Source organism: Chroicocephalus ridibundus, chromosome 6 (assembly GCF_963924245.1).
Source record: "Chroicocephalus ridibundus chromosome 6, bChrRid1.1, whole genome shotgun sequence".
Classification (NCBI taxonomy): domain Eukaryota; kingdom Metazoa; phylum Chordata; class Aves; order Charadriiformes; family Laridae; genus Chroicocephalus; species Chroicocephalus ridibundus.
Genome location: NC_086289.1, coordinates 46085970 through 46111426, shown reverse-complemented (window position 1 = coordinate 46111426; position 25457 = coordinate 46085970). Strand labels below are relative to the sequence as shown.

The following is a 25457-nucleotide window of genomic DNA, read 5'->3' as shown; positions in this document are numbered from 1 at the left end:
AGGCAAATCTGTCTTCCTGACTTTAGGCCTAAATGTCTGTATTTTGATGTCATTCCAACTCATGTGCACACATAAGTGTCTCATGCTGAGTTTCACACATACATAAAACTACTTTAGAGGTTTGGTCAGACTACAGCAATCCCGATTTTGTGAAGGTGGATGAAAACTTCTGTGGAACATGCAAAATTTTTTTTCTAGTCATGTTTAGGACACATAAAGAAGCCAAATACAAGTTCTGTGACTTGTTTTTTCACAGTACCATACCAAACAGTACCTATGGGAGAGCAGTGCATAATGGGAAAGTATAGTATTCCAGGTGTTCCTTTAAGAGAAATAGTACTGATTTTTAACTTGTCTTTGCTGTACAGGAGATTTTTGGTTACAAGACCCAAGGCTGCCGAAAGGCCTTGTGCATTGCTGGATACATCTTGTCCTGTGGGGCGCTGATGCTGCTGTTTTACTGGAAGCCAGAGTGGGATGTGTGGGCAAACTGCATCCGCTGCAGCTTGGAAGAAGCGGACATTGTTCTCCTTAGAACAACAGTAGGTGCCTACTTTAATCTTTAAGTTAGTCCCTAGTATGTAGTTAATTGAAAGATGAGTTAATTGGAAAGAATCCAGTTAGCTGAAATCTCCTACATTGCTGATTTCCTGCAATAATATCTTATGTTTACCATCATTAATCTAAAGAACTCTCAAGTGTTCCACAAATTATGTGTAAGATGATGATTGGAATGGAGGGTAACAGCTGATCAGACAACAAGTTGAAAGAAATTGGGGTGAAAAAACCTGTAATATCCGTGGTTTCAAGACTGTGGTGTTTGCTCTCAGTCCTTACTCCTCCCTTCCACCATTCCTGTTCTTTCTACCTTGCAGATCTGTGCTACAGATTCCAAAGCATCTGTTTGATTGACAATGTCCAGCAGATTCTTTTTCCCTCACTTGGCTGTCCTAGTGAAGCTGCCCCCCTCTGCCAAAATTTACCCAGTGGGCCAAAGCTCTGTCTAGCTCTGTCCCCAGCAGTGTCCAGCAGTGCGTGATGAGGAATCAGTAAAAGGAAGAGGGCAAGCTTGGACTGCTTGTTTTCTTGGCTGTGTGTTTCCATTTTCCATCAGACCTTCCCCATGTCAATAAGCCCTCAATCTTGCAGTTAATGCTTTCAGGGCTGTTATGTTTTGTTAGTAGTTTCCTAATAGAGATTTCTATCTGTTGAGGACTGTACTGAAGCACTGTGACATACGCAAACCTTGATTTAATTTCATGAAAGCTACTGCAGCACTAAAAGAAGCAAACTGAGAGCTGACTCTGAATCCCAGCTGAGTCTAAATACTCCAGGAGCTGGCAGGGCTGGTTTACTTCCAGAAGTTTGATTTGTTCTGCTTCAAAGATTCCTGAACAATGGCATTTGCAAAATGTGCAATTGCAAAATGGATCACTTGCTACCGCTGTATTTGAGCTGCCTTGTTAAATGAGCAAAGCAGCAGGCAGTTAAAATCTTGCGTTTTGAAAACCACAGATCTGCCTGTTGAATATTTTATATTGAAACAATCTGCATTCTAATAATGGGGTATATGTTTTTTTTTAAAAAATAAGCATATTAGGCTTAATCTCCCTTTTTAATCTTCAATTCAGTTTGCATTTTTAATTACCTATTCTTGTATGACATTTTAAATGGATTTTCCATGCCAAGCACTTCTCAGATAAATGAATTTTTAAATGATCCTTTGTGTAATTAAAGAAGAATTGAATCATATTGCATGGTCTTTTTATCAGGAAGCTCTCTCAAAGTATGCTCTGGGCATTTGACAATTTCAGATTTTCTTCGTGGTTCTTTGTATTAAAATGACAGTTTTGTGGTTTTTTTCCTCCATTCTGATTATGTCAGTTCTCAAATGTGATGGCTACAGCTAATGAGGATACAAGTAATCCCATCAGCTTGATCCTTGGAATTCTCTTTTGCTTCACATGAAACCTTCATTCATAATTCATCGTCATTACTGCAATTGCAATATAAGAGTCTATTAACTCACTTTTGTTATTTAATTTTGACTCATTTTAGTTCAGATAATGAGCACCTGTGTTATTCACTGCTTTCCATCTCAATCTGCATCCCAATGTCTACTAATTCTGAAATTTAAGTTAAAGATAAGTATCAGAAAATAAAAGTTATTCTACTCAAAATACCAGTTGAAGAATAAAAGTGCACAAGTAAATAAGATATATAAACATTATTAAGTTCTTTTTTAAACCCTTAAATTATTCAAAAGGACTCATATTTGGTACAGAATCTTCTTTTTCTGTTGTCATTTCCAAATGAAGTTTAATAACTGTGCTTTCAGCACCTTGCTGGCTGAAGTAATCAGCTCTTTGCATCTGCCAAACGGCTCACACACTCAATATGATATATAAGTCAGTCTCATAGTTGGCTTTAATGCATGGTGGTCAATGTTCAGGACTGAAACTTAACATGAGGGTACTTATTACCGCGATTGCTCTAATCTCTGAGACTGTACTACGAACAGTAGTTATCAGGCAGTTCCAATGTTGAACATATTTTACAAAAAATAACAAGATCACAAATTCAGTTTGTGGCAAAAAGTTGTCTAAGATACCATAAGGGAGGCATAGTGCTAACACACTTTTTTCCAATGAAGTGTTAATACAGGAATGACTGTGAAAAGGTGTTGGGACTAAACATCCATTTTGCAGTACAGCGCTATGTTTCTTTTGATCTTCCCTTTACAGTATGGTCACTGCATCTCAGATTGTCCTGTACTGTTTGCCTGTCCTAGATCATGATCTGGGTGTTCACATTCCATCCTTACCAGCCAAGCACCAGGTCTGCAGTCAGTGAATTATTTGCAGTACTTGCATTTTGACAGGACTGTGGTTCTGCTCCCATTCTGCTGATTTCTTTATTGGTCACAGGGTGCTGGGAGGCCCCTGTGGGTTAATTCTTTAAGAAAACTGGAGCAGTGCTCTAAAAGACTAGAAATTTTGATTTTGAGGGAAATAGTGATACTTCTCTTTTATGTTCATTCAGGATGAATTTCGGATTTATTCTCGTAAGACTGTGACGTGGATCTCTGTGTCTGCACTTATCAGAAGTAGAACGGATTATCCAGCCAGTGCTGAGGAAGACTCAATCTTCAGCAAAGCCATAATGAAGCCAAGTTTGCAAGTAAGTTAAGTATTCCCAGCAGCATCTGGGAGGTGATAGCAAATCTCAGACATGCTTCATGGAGTGAATGAGCTGTGAAACATATCCAGCTAAGAAACTTGCATCTTGGTGAACACAGTGAGCTGTGGAAAAACAAACTAAAGATTTTGGAGAACTGTACTCACCTGTGTAGAAAATCCTCTCTTACTCCAAGGTGGGTATGAAAAAAGAATCCTCACTATTCCTGAGAGAAGACCTACATTATAAGCAGGAGAGCTTCAAGACACTGGGGTTGGCAGTGAAGAATCAGAAACTCATTCCTGGCACAGGAACCAAGGAATTTAGGGGTGGCTCTGTGTTTGAAGGGAAACTGTGAGGAGCCAAACGTCACAGCTCCCACAGTAACATGAAAACAGGGATGAATGCAGCAGAGAGGAAACAGAATAGAAAAGTACCTAGGCAGAGCTACATCAGTATTTCCAGAAATGTTTCATCAAGGAGGGTCTGAAACATGTTTTGCCTTCTTGCCTTTGTATGTACCAATTTGTGCTTTAAAGTACATTTGCCAGTTCCATAGCTTTGAGATCCCAGGGAGGCACAGGGGAGAAGGTAGAGGATTAATTGGTCCAAGCAGATCACAGGGTCTCTCATGAATTGAGTAAATATAATTATCCCCATTTTAGAACAAGTACCAGACAGTTCAGTTGTGTATCTTGCTTAGCATTACACCTTAAGTTGGTGTGAGCAATAGGAATGCAGTGGTACATTTGCCAATATCTGGCTCTTGATTATAGTTACTAGATCACTGCACTGGGGAACACATAAAAGAGCTATTTTCCCTTCCAGGAAATAGATTTCTGACTTGTTAGCATTTGTTTTTATATCTACAGCAATTTTAAGTAGATATTTTCATTATAAACCTATCTTTAGCGGAGTAAAGCTGTTGCTATTACTGCTGGTTTGTGTGGGCATACATTAATGTACATAAGAAAGTTTAGTGCCAGCTAGTTTAATCAACTAGCACAGTATGAAAGTGAATACTGGTTTGTAACATTCTTCAGAGGATTGAGTTAGTAACATAAAAAAGGCCAATATAGCCTCAAATAATAGGCCCTTTGAACACCACTTTCATATCAATCAAAATATCTAGATAGAAAAGAACAGATTTCAAAGCAGCAAAGAGCAAACAGTTTAATCCTTCATTAGCAATTCAAAAGGCCCTACTTCTAAGTCAGTTATAAAACCTTCTTGCTGTTTAACCTACCTAAGTCCACGGAGTAACGTGAAGTGCCCAAGAGCTGTCCAAGGACCTGTTCCAGCAGCGAGCTGAGTCCCTCATTTCCCACTCCGGTTTTTAGCATTGCAAATATTGCAGCTCCTATTGCATGAAATCCTAACTACAGACCTCTTGTTAGGTTAATGGCTGCGGTTATAGCTCCATTTTGAGTCAGTGTATGAGTTGAGTATAGATTTCATTGGCCTATGATAATACTTATTGCACTGGGTAGGGAGAGTCCCCTAGAGCTGATTTCCTTATTACTTATGTGTATAGGTGTATAGCCTTGCCTTCTTCCAGCTGATATGAAGCACCATTCTCTCTAACAGGCTTCGTTATTATTGTGCAGGACAGGACAGACTCCTTTTGCAAGTTATAAATGGCAGCATGTGTTCCTAGTGGATAACTGCTCTGCAAGGGCTTAGCATTAGCAGTGACACAGCACCATGCCTGCAAACTTGTCACCATGCCTGCAAACTGCCCAAAGCCCCCTGCTTTCCTCAAAGCCAGACAGACGATAAGGGAGTTGTTGACTGAAGACGGGCTTTGACAGCTGCCTGCATACCCACCACTGCATCAGTGATCTCTTCCCTCCATTCTCTGAAATGAAAGTGAGGACTGTATTCCTTGCTTCACAAAATGGGGAGAGAAGAATGCTGCTTTGTACTTCCTTGACCTAAAGATCTGTAAAGCTTACTGGAACCTGCACTGAAGTGGGGATCCCACTCTATAACATAACTAGGGAGTTAGTAAATGCAATCCTGTATTCTCTACCTCCCTACCCCCCATGTAATTTGCTTTATCTGTGCTTGACCACAGTGAGGATGCCGAGCTGAGATCTGTGAGCAGGCCTGTGAGTATTTTTGTCTGCTGTGTTGCATGTATTGTTGTCCCTGTTTTGTTTTGCAGGTGAAAAGTATTCAAGTACAAAAAATCCGCTATGTCTGGAATATCTATGCAAAACAGTTCCAGAAAGTTGGGTGAGTTCAATGCCCTGGTTACACAAGTCTCTGACGAAGTCAAGCTTGTGAATAACGTCCTAAGGAAAATACTCCTTTATGTTTTAGAGCCCTAGAAGACCACCACACGTGCTCAGCTATACATGCCAAATTTGGTTGTGGTCTCACCCGCAATGAACAGAATGTCAGGTACACATTTTAGAACACAAATACTCAACATATGGATTTCAAAGAGATGTAAATTCACTGCTGTTGGTGCATTTTCCTTGAGTTTCTTGTGTATCCATTAATATGCACGTAATTTTAGATGAAATGGCCATGCTTGAAAAATTGAATGAAAAGGGCTAGAGAATTTTGTGTATTCCTTGTCAAAGTTTTTTAAATGCCTCAGTATTCATCACTGTTATTGTTCTCAATCAAGAAATAACTATGCCCTGTAACTAACTCTAAGCAGTTTTTATTTAGGGTAAGAGAAAGTCTCCATGAGACGGTGCAGATAAGTTGTGTATATGCTTCTTCAGTGGAACTCCATATAATTGTATTGAACTTCTAAATCAATTAGTTCTGGTCATTGAATTTATTCTCACAAACTACTGTATCATTAGACAATTTACAGAATAAGTATTCCTGAAACTGCCAAATAAAGAAATGATCTTCAGTTGATTGAATACTGAAAATCCAGCTGCTGATCTTAGCTCGTGTTGAGTCTTACATTCAAATCAGCCTTAACTGTATCCAAAATTATTTGGGTTTAGATCATTTAGTTTTAGGTGCAGAATTCCTTTGTTTATGGTGCTTCAAAGAAATTTTTGCATGATGGAAATGTTTGCTTAAAAGGCTGTGTTACACCTCTTGTCTGTTTAAGTAGATTTCACTGCTACAGTCATTTCTGACATAAGCATTGTAGGGGCATTTAATTTTTTATCTTCTTCTTGGAGAAAGATCCTCACCTTTATTCAGCCCTTAAACTGGGATCAATACAAGCTCTCAGGGCTATTGAAAGCTGCAACTTCTCGAGTGAGCTACATTGTCACTATTTGATCTGTAAGTGATATATCTTTATCCCATACAGGAGAGTTATATGTGGGCCAAACACTATTGATGTTCCAGTGATCCCTATTTGGAAACTACTCATCAAAGAGGTTAAGCATTTTTGATGCTTTTATTCTAGGCTACTTGGGGAGGCAGAGTGTGCATATAGAATATAATGGATTCTAGGTCTGAATTAGCTTTCCATCAAACTCCTTTTTCAAATCCTGTTTAAAGCTGTTCCATGATATCACCATAAATTCATTTATTTCCATTGTTCCCTATCCTCCATCCCCATGCCTCTATGGCTGCTTGGTATTTGTACGTATCTGTGTCCTGGAAGCTCGTTCTGTTGGCGTTACAAGGGTCAGTGAATGTTTACAAGCTGCACTGGAAATCAAACCTTCCAGGCAAAAGCTGTCTCTTAGTCAGCAGAGATTAAGTGAACAGCAGTAGCTGGTACATGCCTACAGCCACAGAGAGATCCAATGAGCTCATGACTCTGGGCACAGCACCGTGTAAAGCACCAATATCTTTTTCAGGCAGGAACTGGCTATATGTGGCCTAATCAGAATGTTTGTAGGGATGTGCCTATGGTATGTGAGCTCCATCCTCACTGCACAACCTGCTCTTCTCTCACCTTTGTTACATTTCTTGTAAAGAAGCAGGCAAAACAAGGCTTGGGCCAAGCCATTCACATCCCAAATAGCATCCTATTGGTCCAGATTATTTGGCCCTTCTGTCAGATGGAAGTGGTCCAATCCGATTAGACTGAAGCCATTGTTAATGAAATTAGAAAGGAGGTTGTGAGACACAACACTTAACTCAATAGGTTTTATTCCAGCCCATTTCTAACAGGATGGTCTGGCTGGGTATATGGTAGCCTTTTAAATGTGACCAGCTCTTGAGTATTGCTCTCTCTCCAAACAGGTCTTAAATCCATTTTACGTGTTCCAGCTGTTCAGTGTGTGTCTGTGGTTTGCTGAAGATTACATGGAATATGCCACTGCCATCATAATCATGTCTCTACTCTCGATTTTTTTGACTGTATATGATCTTAGACAGGTGAGATGCCTCACCTCTTACCACAAGGAGGATTTATTTCTAATGTCTGGGAAAGGCCAGGATGTTATAACATGCACATGTTATGAGAGTTACTCAGAGGTTTAGTCTCATGACATTGTGTAGTAGCAGATGCAATGGCCTGGCCTCCTAGTCATCATAATCTCCATGTGGTTCTTCACCCACATCCTCCCTTCCCCATTCCAGTGCTTTGGTTTGGAACTTTCTGTTACACCTTCTCCATAATTAGGGTGGGGAGTTTCTTTCTCTGTATGATTGTACAGTTCCTGACAGGGCCAGACCCCAGTTTATGAGGGCTCTCATAACCACAAACAACAAAAAGGAATAATTGTTAGTGGATGAATTGCATCATGTAAGTAAGATGTAACACTTTTGTGTGTTCTCCTTTAATTTATAGCAATCGATTAAACTGCACAGACTGGTTGAGTCTCACAACAACATCATGGTCACTGTCTGCAGAAATAAGGAAGGTGACTCCTGTACACTTCTTTCTTCAATGTGTTTCATTTCTATAGCAATTTATATCACAACGGTATACAATGTATAGTATCAAATTCCTTCTAGAGCAGTTTTCTCTTCTGTCTCTCACCTCAATTAACTAGCTTCTGCAGATTGGGTTAATTTGACCTAGAGGTATGTTGTGGCACACCAATCATATTCATAACTGTTTGAGCGCAGCCTTAGCAAAAAATTACCAGGAAAAACAATGTCATTTTTCTTAAAGCAGTGCTGATGAAGCCAGCCACATAGCCATTAAATGGCTGTGACTCCACCTAATTGCTCCATGCAAATTCTGTTCATTGTCATGGTATTTAGAACACAATCCAAAAAGATGGAGTCAAATTAAGAAATGTAGATCCAAGCCTCTTCAGTTAGGTCAGCACATTGGAAAAACAAGCATTGGTTGGACTCCTGGGGAGATAAGAAGGAATTCTGCAGTTCGAACTGATGCCTAGGCTTTTCTAAATATTGGAGGTTGTATTTTTATGTTCTACTTGTGGCCCCTTCTTTATCAGGCATTATAAAGACGTAACGATCTATTCAGCTGGTAGTTCCTTGTATTTTTTCCCCCTTACCACAGAGAAATATATGAAGTACAAAGTTTGCGTTACATGTCACCTACAGGTTTCCAAGAACTGGAATCACACCATCTTGTTCCTGGAGATATGCTGGTTTTGAAAGAGGGCAAAACCCTTTTGCCTTGTGATGCCATCCTGATCAGCGGGCAGTGCATTGTAAATGAAAGCATGCTGACAGGTACAGCTTGTCCCTCCCAGGTGTACCATCAAAACATCATCATAGCCCTATGGCTTCAGCCAGTGACACAGGACATACAGCATTATCCCTATTATGAGATAGTCCATAGCTATCCTAGAAGGGGATTCTTCCAGGTGTTTGCTATAATAAAGACTGAATTGTAGTTAGCCCCAGCTTATCTAAATAGACAAGATGGACTTCAGAAATGGCAGTTCATCCTTTACTTCCTTTCTGGGGTGCAGCATTTAGGAGGGGATCCTCTGATTAGAAAGGAAAGAGTGGACAGTGAAGAGGAGTGAGCAGGACAGGAGAAGAAACAGTAGATACAGAGCAAAGCTGTTCCCACACAGGGCCCACAGTCTGCTCAGGCTGTAGGGGTTTCTCTCTGTCACTCTCAATGTCTTGTTGCTGATCGCTGCAACACCTCTAACCTACTGGAGTGTCTGTCTAGCTCTCCAGACAGCCCCACATTCATGTGATAGCAGTGGAGAACACACCACGCGGGAGAGTTCACTGCAAAGCAGGATTTTTGGTGCAGAAAGTGCTTGTAGTTCTGCTTCTTGTCTTTAAATTTAGTCTTGGCCTGAATCAAACTGAAACCCACAGTTCTGAAATTTCATGTGAATGAGAAATTCCAGAAACCACTTTCATTTAGAAAGCTTCAGCTGTCAGAAGATATTTCTTCTGCTTCACCTTAGTGCCTCTGCTCTGACATAAATAGGACATTTATCAGCTGTCAGGCATTGAGTTAAAGGCTGTTCTTTTTACTCGGAAGGGGAAATATGGAATGTCATATTTCAACTGCCTAAGGGAATAGTGTAGTGACCTGCACATGAGTTTCAAATGAGGTAAACAACTTGGGGCCATCAAGTGGAGTCATGCAACTCCAGTGCAGGTCTCTTTTCAAGTCTGTGTATCTACAGCCTGGATTCAGAGTCCTTGGACTGCTTTCAGTTCTCAGACTTACACGAAGCTATTGTACTGAGGCAAAGGAGAGCTTTTCTCTGGCAGTCTGCTTGCTAGTCTTCAAACGCTTATTCACTCTGAAGATGTCACAATATAAAAGTAGCACTTCTCTAAACTGGTTTCTCTAGTAAATACCTTTAAATTACCATCTAGATGTCTAGATACTGTACTTACTTGAATGTCAGGAGGCTGATTTTAAGGTGTACTGAAGTTTTCTTAATCTGAGCTAATCTTCCCTAGGGGAAAGTATTCCGGTTACAAAGACCCCCTTACCCCAAGCTGATAACTTCAAGCCCTGGAGAATGCACTGTGCGGAGGATTACAAAAAACATGTCCTCTTCTGTGGAACAGAGGTCATACAGACCAAGGCAGATGACAGAGGAGTAGTGAAGGCTGTGGTGCTGCGGACTGGTCAGTCAACACTTCAGTTTGCTTTTCCTTTCATGCTTTTTCTTACTCAACAGTCTGACTTAATGTGCCCGGGTCCCATTAAGTAAAAGGCATTAATCCAAATTCACAACAGTCAGATGGAGAATTGATATCCTGGGCTTGGCTAAGCTATTATGCATTGTTTCTGTTTGCTTGGCATAACTTTTAAAAAAGCACTAACATATGATTACAAAGAAGAATTTCACTTTGCTTCTGAGACATGGAAAAAATCCTCCTCCTTAAAACAAAAGTAACTTTCTTCTATATTCTGCAGAGTGGGTCACATACACTGAAAGAAAAGATCTGGGCCTTCTTTCTTAAGTTACAGAAATTAGGAGTCATTTTCAAGCCCTCCATTCTTTGTAGAGAACTTTTGGAAATGTTTTCCCCTTGGAATAATTTTAGTTTGACTTTCCAGGTTTCAATACAGCCAAAGGGGATCTAGTGAGGTCCATTCTCTACCCTAAACCCATGAACTTCAAGCTGTACAGAGATGCCTTCCGGTTCCTGATGTGCCTTGTAGCATTTGCAGCCATTGGAATGATCTACACAGTGTGTGTATTTGCACTTAATGGGGTGAGTTACTAAACGCAGGAGAAATGGTCATACCCGTTTTCAAGACACTTGAAATTTGAGTGATTTCATATACATTTATATATAAAAATATGGTCCTTGTCACTCTCCTTTTTGCCTTAGCATATGAGGCCATTTTACAATGTAATTGAATTTGTGACAACACACAGGCTTTCATATATTTAATTCCAAGGTGCCAAAACCACTGTTTCCCAAATCCTTTCTACTACGGTCTTAGTAAATCCTGTGCAAGCACTGCATGTCTTACCAGCAGCCTTCAGTATACGAACTGCCTCTGTTGTGTGTTGCCTGCCCTGTGCTTGCCGATACATGTAATTATCAATGCATGTAATTAGCATAATGTTTTCTAGAGTTCTGAAAATGGGAGATCCTAAGAGCTTAGCACTCTGCAAGTAGCCTTTACAGAGTTTTTGTAGCACTTTTTCTACATTCCTAGAAAAATCACAAGTGAGCCATGGGTTTAATGGGACAGAGAATGATGTGTCATTGTGAAAAGGCAGCTTTCCAAAAACTCCAGTGTAGGTCAGGTCAAAGACCATCTATCCCTGTCCACTGACTCTGAGAGTTATTGATATCAAATGCTTATGGAAACTGGTTAGGAAGAACTGCAAGTATAGAACAATTCTTCCCTGGTGTAGTCTTCTAACTTCTTCAAGAAAAAGGTTTAACAGTTCAGTAAGCTGTCATTTCTATGTAGATCAGCTACCTATAATAGCCACTGACAATCTCCCAGAGGGTGTTTTAATACATTTCTGAGTCCATTTATGCCTTGGACTTGACAGCACCTGTGGCAATAGTTACCACAGTTTCATCACGTACTGCACGAAAATGTTTTTAAAGCTGCTATCTAAATCACTGAAGGCACTGTAGATTTTTGTTTTAGAGAAGTAGCAAAAAGCTGCTTTCTATTTGATGTTTCCTGTACTATTCATGATTTAGAGATCATTGGCTACCCCTTCAGCCACCTTTCTTCCATGTTACAGACCCCTGAACAGTACAGGTGCAAACACAGATCCCTGAAATTTACTGATGTTACAAACAACTCCCCCTTTTCTTCTGCCTCCTCCCCCCCCATATTTTTGTATAGTCATTTGGTGGTGGGGGATAACTTTCACTTAGTTATCACTCACCTTAATATCCTTGAGAACTTTTGAGAAATAACGTTTGCAAAGGCAACTATCCTGTATCAGTTGAATCACCCACATCTCCATTGATTTTTTCCAGAGTTCGCCAGGAGGTTCATGGATGTTTTCCAGGTTCTCCAGGTCTTCCTTCTGTGAAGACTGTGTTAGCTCTTCTCTGATGTGCCATGTACATCAACAGTTGATTAATTTTGTATTACAATTTTAATCAAGAAGTTTCTCAATATAGAACTAAGACTTACTGTGTCAGGAAGCAGCAAGGGCCAGCTATTCCCTAGGAGAAGGCAAGTCAGGAGCCAAGGTAGTGCCCTCACTGACCAGGGCACAGTCACACAGTATCTGAATGCTGTGGGGAGAGCTGTGCGCTGATAACAGCCTGTCAGTAGTCCCAGGCAAAGCAGTAAATAATCCTGGTAGACCAGTCAGAAGCAGAAAGAGATGAGGACAAGAGACAAGGCTGCAACACACATCTAATGACATCCATCCAGGAGACAGTGCTAGAGGCATTTAAGCCCAGGCCTGAGCTTAAATAGAACTCTGGAACCCATGAGCAGAAGATTTGAGTGGAGGTGAGACTAGTGAAGGTAATTAAGGCCTATTAGTGCATTCTCCGTCCCTGCTATATTGGTCTTTTAAATCTCTGGAAAGTTCACCTGAAACCCTTTTAAAAACAGTTCACTCATTCTTACGCATCAAGGTCAATGTAAGAAATAGTTGCACACTATAAACAGTAGTTCTGTGATTTTTAAAGCCTAATTGCTTTAGAACTTCTTCAAAAACTTTCAAGAAATCATTTCATGCCTTGATAATTATCTGCCAATGTAAAGTCCAAGTCCTGAGTTGCAAGGTTGATTCTGCAATTCAGCTTTTGAATAATTTTTCTCCTTTGGAATAATCTACAATCAGTTGGCTCAGAAGATTAATTCCCCTCGGGATATCAAACAAACTGTATTTAGGAACATATCCTGGTGTCTGCTTTGCAGTTTTTCATTTTTTTTTTGTTTAACTTTGCCCTTGTAATATGTAAAATACATGCTGATGTTATCGCAGCAGCTGAAGCTGTCTTGTCAGACTGATGTAAGATTCAGTCACATGATACACTAAATGCTTTCTCTTCTGTGACTGTATTATCTAAAGGTGGTAAGTGCTTCATTCTAATATAAAATAGATACAAAATATTATCAAACTGGTGCCTTCTATTGACTGAAACAGTATCAATGAAAGGAGAATGAGAACATGATGGAAATTCAGCACATCAAATGCAACATGATTTATGGTCAAAGTCCCAAGCTCAGAACCAGTAATAATAGAACTCTAGTGATGGTTTGCAGATCCTTCTGAACTGTAAATTGGCTTTCGTTTGCAGTACCACAGTTCTGGGACCCCAATTTGAAATCCATTCAATCCTTTAGCAGTGATATCAACTGCCGAGAATAACAGTGCCGACATTCAGCATACTGGCAGTCAGTTTTACACTGACCTCTAAGCTCCCAAATTAGAGATTGCTCTTAGAAGTGTAACTTTTACGTCCATGTCTCTTCCTGCAGGTAAAAGCAATTTCCTTTCATAACTCCTAGAACATAAGGTCAGAAGAAATCATTAGCTCATTCATTCTGCCCTCCTTTTCAGCACCATCCCATATGTCTCACCTGTCACCTTAACATTGAATCAAGAGCTATGCCTGTAGGCAGTTGGATGAACGCCCATATAAATGGCAAATTCTTGTGTGCTGTGTCATGGGAAACTGGATTTGACTGAGGGTGCAATAACCTAGCTGGCATGTTTGAACTCATTTGCTTTGGAGGAGACTGTGTGTTCTACCTGGCAGGTTTGTTGGCATGGAGAATGAAGGAAGGCCTGGAGGCTGCTCTTTAGCGGTGATGTATCCTTAAAGCCTTTGGTTAAATCAAAGCAATTAATTTCTTAGGGAGATGAATACATGATGGACCATGGGCAGAAAACACCACAGCCTGTATCACCTGCAGTGGAGGGGAGAAGGGATTAAGAGGGCTACACTCAGACAATCCAAGCAGCACTCCTTGCTACCCTCTTGCTGATAATTGCCTTTGGTTTTATGTCAGGAGGAGGCAGGAGAAGTGGTGAAGAAGGCTTTGGATGTTATCACTATTGCTGTCCCCCCAGCTCTGCCAGCTGCCTTGACAACAGGGATCATTTATACCCAGCGGAGGCTGAAGAAAAAGGGCATCTTCTGCATCAGCCCACAGAGGATCAACATGTGCGGACAGCTGAACCTCATCTGCTTTGACAAAGTAACTGCTATGTGGCGATTACTTTCTTACTAGTAATGGGAGCCATACTAGGAGTGGGAGAGTATGGGTTTTGATCAAGCATTTCCATTGTATTTTAGAAACATACTGACCAATCTTATACTTAAGTTTGTGTTTTCTGAACAGACACTGTTAAGAATTGTCGTTTTTCTTGGAATCTAATTTAAATGTACATTTTAACTTAGACTGGCACCTTAACAGAAGATGGCCTGGATCTTTGGGGCTTGCTGCCCTCTGAAAGAAACTGGTAAGGCTCCTCCTTGACACGCCAATGGTATTTAAATTTGGTGGGATAGTGACTGGATTCTCCTCCTAGACAGATGAACAAATCTGAAAGACAATTATTGTCAAACAGCAGTTTGATGTTCCTCATGTTTAGATTTCCAATATTATTTCTGTAGCCTCTGGAAAATTAGTTTGTTGCCTCATCCCAGCAGTCCTGCTTCACATGAAATGATGCAGCCACTGTCGTCAGTATTTGGCACAGCATGCCCAAGCAGTGTAGCCTGTAGTAGACATGCTAGGTTAGATCTCAAAGCTGCAATGGTGCCCAGTCCTTTGTGATGGGAACTCACTGTTACCCATGAGATTGCCTCTCAGATCCTTCAGTGCCCATGTTTTTGCCCATTTACTTTTCCAGAAATACGCACACACAAAAATGCTCAAACTTATATGAGCCTCACAGCTCAAGAGTCCTTACACAAGCCACAAGGAAGATATTTTATAATAATCTGTTCCTCTGTCCAGCCCAATGGACTCCTTAACTATGCGGAATACACCTACTCTGACCACGTGTATCCCAGCCTTTAACAGGTGCGCGATAAATAGCTCATGGGGGAGGACAAGTCCCCAGAAACATACTTGTGGTCTGACCACAGGATAGGACTTTTTAACAGCCCCCTGACTTATGATTTTTTTTTTCTGTTAGTCATATGTTGTTTGGTGTTCTCTGGTGGTAATTTTTATGTTCTCTTTTGCATTAGCTTCCAGGACATTCACAGTTTCCCTGCGGACCACAGCCTGCCTTGGGGCCCTGTGTTCAGAGCAATGGCGGTTTGTCATTCATTAATTGTTTGGCAGGGCAAGATCCAAGGAGACCCACTGGATGTGAAAATGTTTGAGGCCACTAACTGGGTAAAGCTGTGCTTTGTTGCTGTGCAAATAGTGTTGGGGAGTTTTATTGTTCTTGCAAAGGAGGAACGTCCCAAACCCTCTGATGCCAGTAGCCACTTCCCACACAGAAGTAAAACAGATAAAACCCAGAAGAGATATGACATGCTCAGGCTTTTGGAGAAATGTTCCTTGTTTCTGCCTAGAGCTTTCAACTAGGGGTACTTTGAGTACTTCGCTCCTTTGACTGAAGTGGGGGATATCACGCAAACCCTACTGGGATATCAGCTCTGACTGTGGCTGCTGCAAGATAACAGGAAGTCCCAAATGTGACTTATATGCAGATTAAGACTGCTTTTACAGAGCACGTAACGGACTTCTGCGAACTTTGAACTAGATGCAAGATTTTGAACTTTGTTAGAGCTCTGTCAATGTGGAGATATTTCTGCCATCCTCAGGTTTGAAATCCCATGCTGCTATGAAAGATCTGTTTTCAGTCTCTGTCCCATTACCCACAAACAGCCATCAGTGTTGCAATTCACCCTCTGATCAGTTGTGGAGAGGCGGGGCAGAGCATTTCATAAATGCTCATTCCCCTTCTTGGGGAATGAGCATTTACGAAAACTAAAAGGCTGCAAGTCCGAGATGGATAAGAGGAAAGCAGCCCATAACTACCTGGTAGAAGGTATAGCCACAAGCCATGGCTGATGCAAGATAAGAGATTCAGGGCAGGATTAGCTAGTTATGTGCATGACATCTGTCTGTTTAGTATCTGCAAAATGTGTAAAACAGAAAAGTTTCAAGGAATAAACTATGCAGTAATACAGGAGTTAGAGGGTGTTTTTTTCGCAGGGGCATCACCTTGTCATCTCAGCCTTAGACAGACACCCATCAAAGTTGTAAATTAAACAGGAGTGATCCTGTTAAATAATTCCTGTGAAACATGAATAATCATGTGCCCTTTGACACCATAAAATATTTTTGTTCCTCACAGTCATGTTGTTATGATTAAAAAACCCATCTGATTTGTGGAGTACTTCAAGAGCAGAGAATGGTGCTTTCTACACTAATACAAACTTTTATTAATTATTTTCCCACTGGGTCTATGTTAGATCTAAAGGGTTTTGAATATTTCAGTGGGTTGTAATGAATAAAGAATTTATTGTCAGTGAGAGGACATAATCTATTTGCTGTGCAAGAGTACAGCAGTATTTTACTGAAGCTGGTGAAGCTCTGGATTTGATTGCCAAGGGAAATAGTGGGTTTTCCATTAGCGAAGTATTTTAGTGTGAGATCAGACAAACTCCCCACAGGAATGAATAAGATACCTTGTTTTGAGGGAAGGAAAGGCTCTAAATGATTCCTTGGGGGTCCTTTCAGGTCTGCTGGTGCTATGATCTGAAAGATTTTTGTCTTTCAATACACAGGTGATAGATGATTCCAGTGGACACCAGATTGAAGGTCAAGGATCCACACGTGCCACAGTTGTTAGACCTGGGCCTAAAGCCAGCAGTGTAAGCTATTTGCAGGATTCACATTCATGATCAAGTTAAACTGTCAGTGTAAGAGTTACCTTTCAGTAGAGAAACATTTGGTTGTCCTAGTCCAAGACAGCTCTTCCACACTTCATGTTTCTTTTATTGCCTGCAGAGAGATTGCTTTGCTGTCTTTGATTAAAAAGAGATACTTAAGGGGAGCTTGCTGCTCGCATCAGAAGCAGGGGAATGCTGGATGACAGATTGTCCAGCTCAAGACTTTGCCTGTCCCGGTTGCTTGAGACTCAGTCCAAACTCAACTGAGTGGTGGAAATCTCTAAAAGCACTTGGGACTGCAATGGAGTCTGGTAGCTGATGTCAGACCATTACTGGTGACATACACCAAGGGGGCACTTTCAGACATCCATTTTCCCTTTGCAAAACCAGTGTAAGACCTAGCAGAGTCTTGTTAAAGAAACAGGACTGGTGAGTTCCTTTCAGTGAATTACATCTAATAGTCTGCTAAAACTGTCAGTGATCTTTTCCTACTGCTTAAGCTAAATATTTCTGTACAAATTTCACCTCCTATTTAGATACCAGTTCTTTTTGTCCCACTGTGACAAATCAGCCCGTTATACATGGTAAGCTTCTTACCATGGCCCAAAGGACGGACCTAAAATCATTTGGCCTGAGTTTAAAATCCTTGCTGCAGTATCTAATCCACTTGCTTTTCTCCTAGGTCCCAGTGGAAGGAGTTACCATTTTACATCAGTTTCCATTTTCTTCAGCTTTGCAGAGAATGTCTGTCATTGCTCAGGAAATTGGTGGGGAACAACAGGTCTTCACAAAAGGGGCTCCAGAAATGGTAGCCATGTTATGTAGAGCAGAAACAGGTAACTAACATTTATAAATGCTTCCTAGAAACACATATGTGTAAATGACTTTGATGATGCAGTGGGGTCGAAGGTCCAAATGAGATTTCTGGGTCGAAGACTTTATACTTCAGCCTGACAAGTTAGGGTCTCTCTGTTGTGCTCCAAGTCGAAGCTCTCATACAGCCCTTCGCTGCAAAGAAGAGACGGATGAGACATAAAAGCAAGTTCCAACTCTTGTACAGGGTGTACAATCTCTGCCAGAATAGATATTTGAGAAAGGTGTCCACTGGTCCAGTATACACCAAAAAAAGTTTTAATTTTTCTCCAAAGCTTGGGAGGGCAGCTAGAAGAGTACAGCTCCTTCACGACATGAAGAAGGTAGGACTTCTGTGATTCTGTGACTTTGCAGAATAGTTTAGGATACTAAGTGCAAAGGGACAGATCAAAGATTTTCTTATTGAGCAAAGTTCAGTTCAGCAGCGTCCCTTCATGTCCTTGGCCTATTGGTAGACTCCAGGTGTACCTGCCCTCTGGGGCAGGAACCTTCTCTGTTGCAAGGCTTCCTTTTATTAAAAAGCAGTCAAATACCCTGATGAACTGTCTTTTCCCCTTTTTACAGTCCCGTCGAACTTTGAAAGTGAGCTTCTGCTCTACACAGCACAGGGCTTTAGGGTCATCGGACTGGCATGTAAATCTCTACAGGCAGGGAAGCAACTTACTGATCTAACAAGGTAAGCCACAGACTGCTTCTTGTCAGTCACATTCAGCCATGGGCTAGTGGTGCCTCACATAGTACCATTATCACAACACCCCTGCCAAGATCAGGGCTGTAGTACAGAGTTTGTTTAGATTTAGGCCAGAGGAAATCTGATTTAAACCTGGATATAGGTCTGTCTGAGAACGGGTAGAGGGCACTTCGTTACCCCACGCTTATAGTGCATGCCCAGAATCCTTACACATTTCTTAACAGTACATCAACATAGGAAATATAACTCTAGTACACACTGAAGTCTAGTATGCCCCTCCCTCAGTCCATCATTTCAACCATTCTTCTTGCAGATTTATCCAGGCTTTCAGCTGAAGAGAAGTCTCTCTTCTGTTTAGTTTTGTTTTTTTGTTATCCTGGCTCCTTGATTAAGCAAAGGCAGCAGATTACGCCCATTACACTGCCTGTTCTCTAGCCCAGCCAAAGTCAGCAGAGTTCTGCTGCTGTCTTGGTCCAATCCTTTAGCTTTCTAGCTTTAGCTTTCTTTAGTTTCTAGAGAAGCCAGAAAACTCTTCTGCTATGCTCATGGTATTAGTTTTCCACAAGCCTCACACAAGAACACCTACACACGAATCCATATGCTTTTACCTAAATCCTTCTAGCTTTTGTCTGTGATACTGCAGAAACATCTATTCTGAAACATTTGTAGTTACTTAGCATCTGCTGTCCTCCCTGTTTACTAGCTGCAGGTCCTAATTCAGATATTGCTCACTTGCTCTTTCTCAGTGCTTTTTGCTTTGCTGAAAGGGCCAATGACACTGGGGCAAAGCGCAAGTGGTTTGTTTAATTCTTGTGACAGGTATCATAACAGACCTATCCAACCCAATGAGCAAATGTGTGTGATATGGCCCAGATTTTGCAGTTGTGTGTGCAGTTATAGCATGCGTGAAGTATATACTGCCAGGAGAAAAAAGAAAACTGGAGGACAAACACAAGATCTGCTGTGAAAGCAATGACTATTCAGGCACCACCTGACTCACCTACTCTGACTGCCATGCAAGCGTTTGGCATCACCTGCTTCTTACTACAGAGCCTTAAATAAGTGTTTGAAAGCTTTTATTTTTTTTAAGACTCTTCAGAGTCAACCTGTCTCCCTGAGAGACCTCTAGTTTATGAGTCAGGGATGGGATTGCTTACCAAATTCTGTTCTCAACTGCATGTATTCAACTGTAAAACAGGCAATAGCAGCACAGGTGTAAAGAAAGAGTCGGAGAGAACAGAATTGGAGTTCCCCCATGCTGTTTGCTCAGGTCCTATTTGAAGAGTAGCAGATACGTTTACTAAGGTGTGTTTCTTTGTTGTACAGTCCTCAAATTTGAGAAGGACTAGTGTGCATGAACTTTCCAAATCAGACCACCACAGTTTGGGAATCCTGCAGGAAATTCAGGGTGCTTTTTCATGCTGGCTAAGGATGGTGCATGAGTGGAAAACAGTCCAACTTATCCATCAGGCTTCATGTTCGTATGTGGAGCAGGTAGGTTGAAATTGGCTCTTATTTGATTTGGTAATTAAGCAAATATGAGCTAGAAGCTGGCTATGTTCTGAACTCATTCTTCAGAACGAGGGAAGAAGAGAACAGAAGGATGAAAAATCAAGTGAAGATCCTCCATACATAACCAGCACCACTTGCTGCCAGTGGGAAGTAAACCCTGCTGGTGTTGAAATAGCACCACAAAAGACAAGACGACCTGGGACTGCTGAAAACTAACAAGTTGTTTTACTTCTTTTGAGTTAGGTGGAATGGTTAACATCTACTGGCTGTCAGCAAATTCAGTGCAAAAACAGGCCAAAGGCAAAAAGAAGAATTAAATCTGTCTGTTCTTCACTCTTAGGGAGGAGGTAGAATCTGATCTGACATTCCTGGGTCTGCTGATAATGGAGAATCGATTAAAGAGGGAGACAAAGCCTGTCCTGGAAGAGCTCAGTGCTGCCCGTATCAGGAGTGTTATGGTTACAGGTATCTAAAATCTATTTATGCGGCCACTGGCCCAGACAGGGAGTTCAATGATGTTTGAGCGAACAGTCTGCTGCTGTTTTGTCACCACCACTGGTAGGAAGGTACAGACATTTGTATCTTTCAGGCAATTATAGTCCAAGAAGCATGTGTGTTGTAATAATGACATGAGCTGAACCATGCAGACTTATGTCCCTGACTACTTCACCAGGCTGTGTCAGATACCTAACTCTTAATCTGTCCCACTTTCACCGCAATCGGAGCCTTCCTGTTCCTCTGATGCTTTTTAGTGAGTGCTTTTGTTCTCCCTGGTAAGGTTATCAGATGACAGGCACAAAAACATGTCATACAAGATACCCTCTTTATAGGGCCTCATGAAATCCTGTTGTCATAAATGAGCGGAGATGGAGCATGGATGCCAGGACAAATCACTAAACCTTATGACATCTAGTAATTCATGCCTAGCAGTCCCCATTTATTCCATTCTTTTCTTGAAGGGCTGGTTTGGATTTGGATAGGTTAACCTCCATTTTTTTCCATGGAAAAAAGATATTTTTCCAGGAGTCACACAGATCTTGTCTTCTTGGGCTTCACCTCTTTCAGCACATATCCTACACCAAAGCCATATAAGGGTAATTGATGGCAGTCAGTGATACTCGCAGCAATTTAGCAGTGAAACCCTTACTGTTTTTTGTCTAAAACACATAATCTAGGAGCACATTCCCCATCTTCAAGCTGAAGATGAAAATATTTCATCTCCAGATCAGAATGAAAATATTTAATTTCCAGATGAAAACACATTTAATTGTTGAGACAGACCTTGTCTGCAAAGTTTTGATCTTTATCAAAAACTTTCTTAGGCACAGACATGGAAATCTAAGTGGTTCTTCTGGATATATTTGAAAACTCAGAATTCAGGAAAAGTCTAATGTTTCCTCATTGCAGAAGTTTTTAGATAACATTCCCCTTGATTTTTCTAGGTGACAACATTCAGACAGCTGTAACCGTTGCCAAAAATGCTGGGATGATTTCTCCAACGAACAGAGTGATTCTTGTGGAAGCAAACCAAATACCTGGATCTTTTTCAGCATCTATAACCTGGAAACCACTAGAAGAAAACAAAACTGAATATTACAGAAGCCTGGTGAGCTTATGAGAAGCAGGTGTTGTGCAGCAGGAAAACAAACTAAGTTTGAATGCTTTAAATAATGCAGTGGGATTATGCTAGTATAACAGAGACCAGTCGTTCACCATTGTCTGCATGTCAGAATGTTATGTGCTAGAAAAGTTTTTTAAAAGAAGGGATCCTTATAATCTAGGATCCCCTAGATCTTCCTTCCTAGCATAATATCTTGTGAACATGTTTTTACTAACTGCCTACCTAGGCTTGAGAACAGCTTTGCAGAAACCCAGGAAAGATTTGTCTCTAGCTCTCATGCTTAGCTGATGTCTGTTTAAAGCATGTTTCCTTTCCCTGCAAGGTAAATTTAGTAGTATAGATGTGGACTTAAAATCTATGGAACTGCACTGAATGAGCCAGCCTTGTTCAAGCAGTTAGAGAGTTAGCACTTCCCCATACCTGCAGAATTAAAACACAGATTAACTGTTGGGAAATTGCATGTACACAGTGAAACATAGGCCAGCTATGCTAAGAAATTATATTTAATCAAGCATCTCCACGAAGACACTGAGCCAAAGACCAGTTACTCTCTCCCTGAAGAGTATGTCTGAAGATGCTGACCCTACTCTGGGAAGTATTAAAGTCAGGAAGGTGGTAGGGAATCTCTGCAGGGGCTGTTGAGGGTCTCCTTTCTACTAAAGCTCAGCCTGAGCAGCACTTTCACCATATTTCGCTGCAAAAAGGCATGCCTATTTATGGTCCCCATGTGCTCTCTCTAGCTCCACTCACTCACAGTGCAGCCCACCAGATTGGGACTATTGCATAAATTCTATCGAATGTGGCAGTGCTGAGGGCCAGCTTTTAAGACATACAAAGCACCCAGATCACACTGAAATTAATGGCATTATGCACCTAAATCGCTTTACAAATCCAAGCAAAGGCAATGGGCCTTGAAGCCAGGTGTCACAGAGCCTTCACAAGTGCCCTCTCCCTGGTATGTCATTTTCTTTGTCTGTAGTACTGCTTGTGTAAATGCACATAGTAGCTTTTGGGGGCCTGGGAGTAGCACTCATTTTGTCTTGTTTTGTAGGAGGATGACAGTCAGACTAAAAGAAGAACCAGGCTGGCATTGGAATCAGGCCAGTATCATTTTGCCATGACTGGAAAATCCTACCAAATTGTAGCACAGCATTTCAGGCACTTACTTCCAAAGGTAAGATCTAGATTATTTAATTGGAGTAGGCTTGCCATTCAGTAGATCGCATTAGCTGTAGACATGTGTACCAGGATGTCTTTTGGGAACAATTCTAACCCTGCAATACTCATGGGCTGGATGAATCTCTGATCTTAACATATGAGGAAGGATCTGAAAATCCCTGGATTTTTTTCTGCACGAGAGGAGCAGGCCTGCCTCATGGTGTGAGGACATGACTTAAAATATATGCCTGGCCCTTGCACTGCGCTGATTCTGTCATGTTTTAGAGAACAGGAGAAAACATGGTATTACATAGTATGCAATTCATCACGACTTGTCTGTTTTGTGGAAAGGATAGTCTCATGAATTCTCTTCTAGTAAATCCCTGCCTGGTAATCTGTGCTCGTTCAAATGACACACCAGGCCTCTTGTCCTTATTGTGATTTTTATTTTTCAAAATGTTAATAAAGATAGCTTTTATCTTTGATCATCAGCTTTCCTGTTTTGAAGTCTAGCATCAGTTGTTTGGAAATGTGAATTTTTGGTGGTTTCTATTCCAGATTATCACTGAAATCACTGTGACTCTCCTCAAGAGCTAAAATCACTTCCTTTTTTCTCCTTACAGCTCCTGCTGAATGGAACAGTTTTTGCTAGAATGTCTCCTGGTCAAAAATCCAGCCTTGTAGAAGAGTTTCAAAAGCTGGAGTAAGTTCATAATGAGCACTAAGAGTAAGGAAACATTTGATGAATTTCCAGGCTTGAAAAGAGTCTAGTAAGACCTAGCTTTTGTGTAACATAGCATTCCCTGGAAGTGCCTCAAACTGAAACTGCCACAGACATATACCTTGGCAATTAAATTCCAAAAGCCTGTTAAAGAAGAGACACGGATGTCCATGTTGGTTTTGGCAACCTGTCAAAGACCTAACATTCCCGTGATTCTGGGTTTCGTTTGTTCACATCATCCTTCATTCTTACTTCTCTTTCTGGGCCTGAAGGAGGGGCACTTGTCTACCCAAGATTTTTAGGATGTCTCCCAGCAGTTTCTCTGATGCTAGTGGTCTTTTTACTGCACTGTTACTGGCTCAGTGTGATGGGTTAGAAAACATGGCAGGGCACTCTGGATTGGTATGCCCTGCGCTGCTCACAGTCACAGAGGTGTATATATATCCCCAAGTCCAAGGTGTCTTGTTACCTGTTATTCAGCTGTTTCTCAAGTCTTTTGAAGACCCCACCCTCACCTCAACTAGCTAGCCCCTGGCCTTGCCCTAGAGCAGGGAAAGCTTTAGGCTGTTTCAGATTTTTGGCCCGATATAAGCAGTTGTGAGCACACCAACCACTGTCTGGCCTCACTGGACCACCATCAGTGCCTCCCAGTGAGAACTTCCCCTGCACTGAAATCCAGGCCTCAGCAGTAAAAGAAACAAGTGAGTCAGCTCCTGAAGCACTATGTTGATTTTTACTTGGATGCTGCAGATGTAAGAATTTACTCGTAGGGCTCAGCTCATCATTTCACAAGGTTATTTTAGCCTCAGGGTGGGGAGCTGTCTCCAGGTGTCCTGTTAAGATCATGTTCTCCTCCTTTCTCTACTCCAGCTGCCTCTGTCACTCTCTGTCTGCCCCAGGAGATTCTGGCAGGACTGGACCCCAAAGCAGAGTCCCTATCTATGTCTATTCCCAGTGAACACGAGGTACCAGTGCCTGCAATTCTTCCTTTCTGAGCAGGGCTGTCACCATTAGCCCTTTCCTCTGTTATGATTGACCTTAAACCCAGTGAAGGTGGGAGACTGAGTCCATTGTAGTGAACACAATACTTCATGCTAATGTATTCTTCAGTCCGTCATAGCAGAAATTCTTTACTGTAGGCACATCTGAGGTGCAAACCCAAGGCCCATGCATAGTCCACAGTCCTGGGCTTGTATTTCAGTCTTTCAGCTTTCCAGAAGGGGTTTTAACAAAAAGCTCGCATGACTTCCATATATGACTCGCATGGAGGAGATTCTGATTCGCTCCTGTTTATATGTCTCACTTTCCCCAGCACTGAACCATAGGTCACTTTTTTTTTTTTAGTTACTTTGTGGGCATGTGTGGAGATGGAGCCAATGACTGTGGGGTAAGTGAAAATTCTTTATAATATATTTATTTTAAAAATGAATGCAATGCCAGTAGAATCCCCAAACTGAGCACATGCTGGAGGTGGGAGTGCTCTGCCTATTCATAGAACGGCTATACTGGCATCAGTACTGATTCAGGTCTGATCGCACAGTGTTGTCCTTACCATGCAAGAGCTGTCCTAGGCAGAGATTCTTGCAGTTTGTCGTCTCGAGGACTGGTTCATTTGCTTTGCAAAAAACACCAAAGGATTCTCCAAATCCTCCCCTGGCATTTCCTTCAAAATCTTCAGTGATTGTAGGAGGAGAGGACTATGGTGAGGAGGAGTTTCCACAGGGAACAGCTGTAGTCATACAAGGTTTTTGTAAATGCACATTTTAGAAGTGCAATAAAGTGTTTTGTTTTTTCCCAAAAGGAAGGGTCCACATTCAGGAGGGACCCATAATTCCTGTCTTGGCAGGTTCCGTTCACTCCGACTTCAAACATCCGTGTGTCAGTCAGCAATGCCACCTAGGCAGTGAAGCATTCACCTGCCCTAACACAAAGTCACAAAGTCACAAGGGTTCTCCTGGGGGAAGCAAGCAGAGAACCTAGACTGTCCACATAAGGAGTGACTGCAATTAAGTGCTGACAAAGGAGGCAGAGCCAAACCTGTCTTCTGCAGCTGGTGG

General features: G+C 41.4%; 1 protein-coding gene across 1 annotated transcript in view; it reads left to right on the top strand.

The window, feature by feature from the left end:
* The window catches only part of LOC134517294 (probable cation-transporting ATPase 13A4), a 47198-nt gene that overhangs the window by 10728 nt on the left and 11013 nt on the right, over positions 1-25457 (top strand). The window contains exons 4-24 of the mRNA XM_063338666.1: positions 369-542; positions 3043-3180; positions 5345-5415; positions 5503-5583; positions 6467-6536; positions 7354-7488; positions 7904-7976; positions 8632-8763; positions 9970-10140; positions 10577-10734; positions 13976-14164; positions 14368-14429; positions 15166-15316; positions 16720-16806; positions 17507-17660; positions 18262-18373; positions 20241-20365; positions 21343-21506; positions 22573-22695; positions 23303-23382; positions 24745-24787. Coding sequence (XP_063194736.1) covers positions 369-542; positions 3043-3180; positions 5345-5415; positions 5503-5583; positions 6467-6536; positions 7354-7488; positions 7904-7976; positions 8632-8763; positions 9970-10140; positions 10577-10734; positions 13976-14164; positions 14368-14429; positions 15166-15316; positions 16720-16806; positions 17507-17660; positions 18262-18373; positions 20241-20365; positions 21343-21506; positions 22573-22695; positions 23303-23382; positions 24745-24787 — 2493 coding nt within the window. The remainder of the gene's footprint in view (positions 1-368; positions 543-3042; positions 3181-5344; positions 5416-5502; positions 5584-6466; positions 6537-7353; positions 7489-7903; positions 7977-8631; positions 8764-9969; positions 10141-10576; positions 10735-13975; positions 14165-14367; positions 14430-15165; positions 15317-16719; positions 16807-17506; positions 17661-18261; positions 18374-20240; positions 20366-21342; positions 21507-22572; positions 22696-23302; positions 23383-24744; positions 24788-25457) is intronic.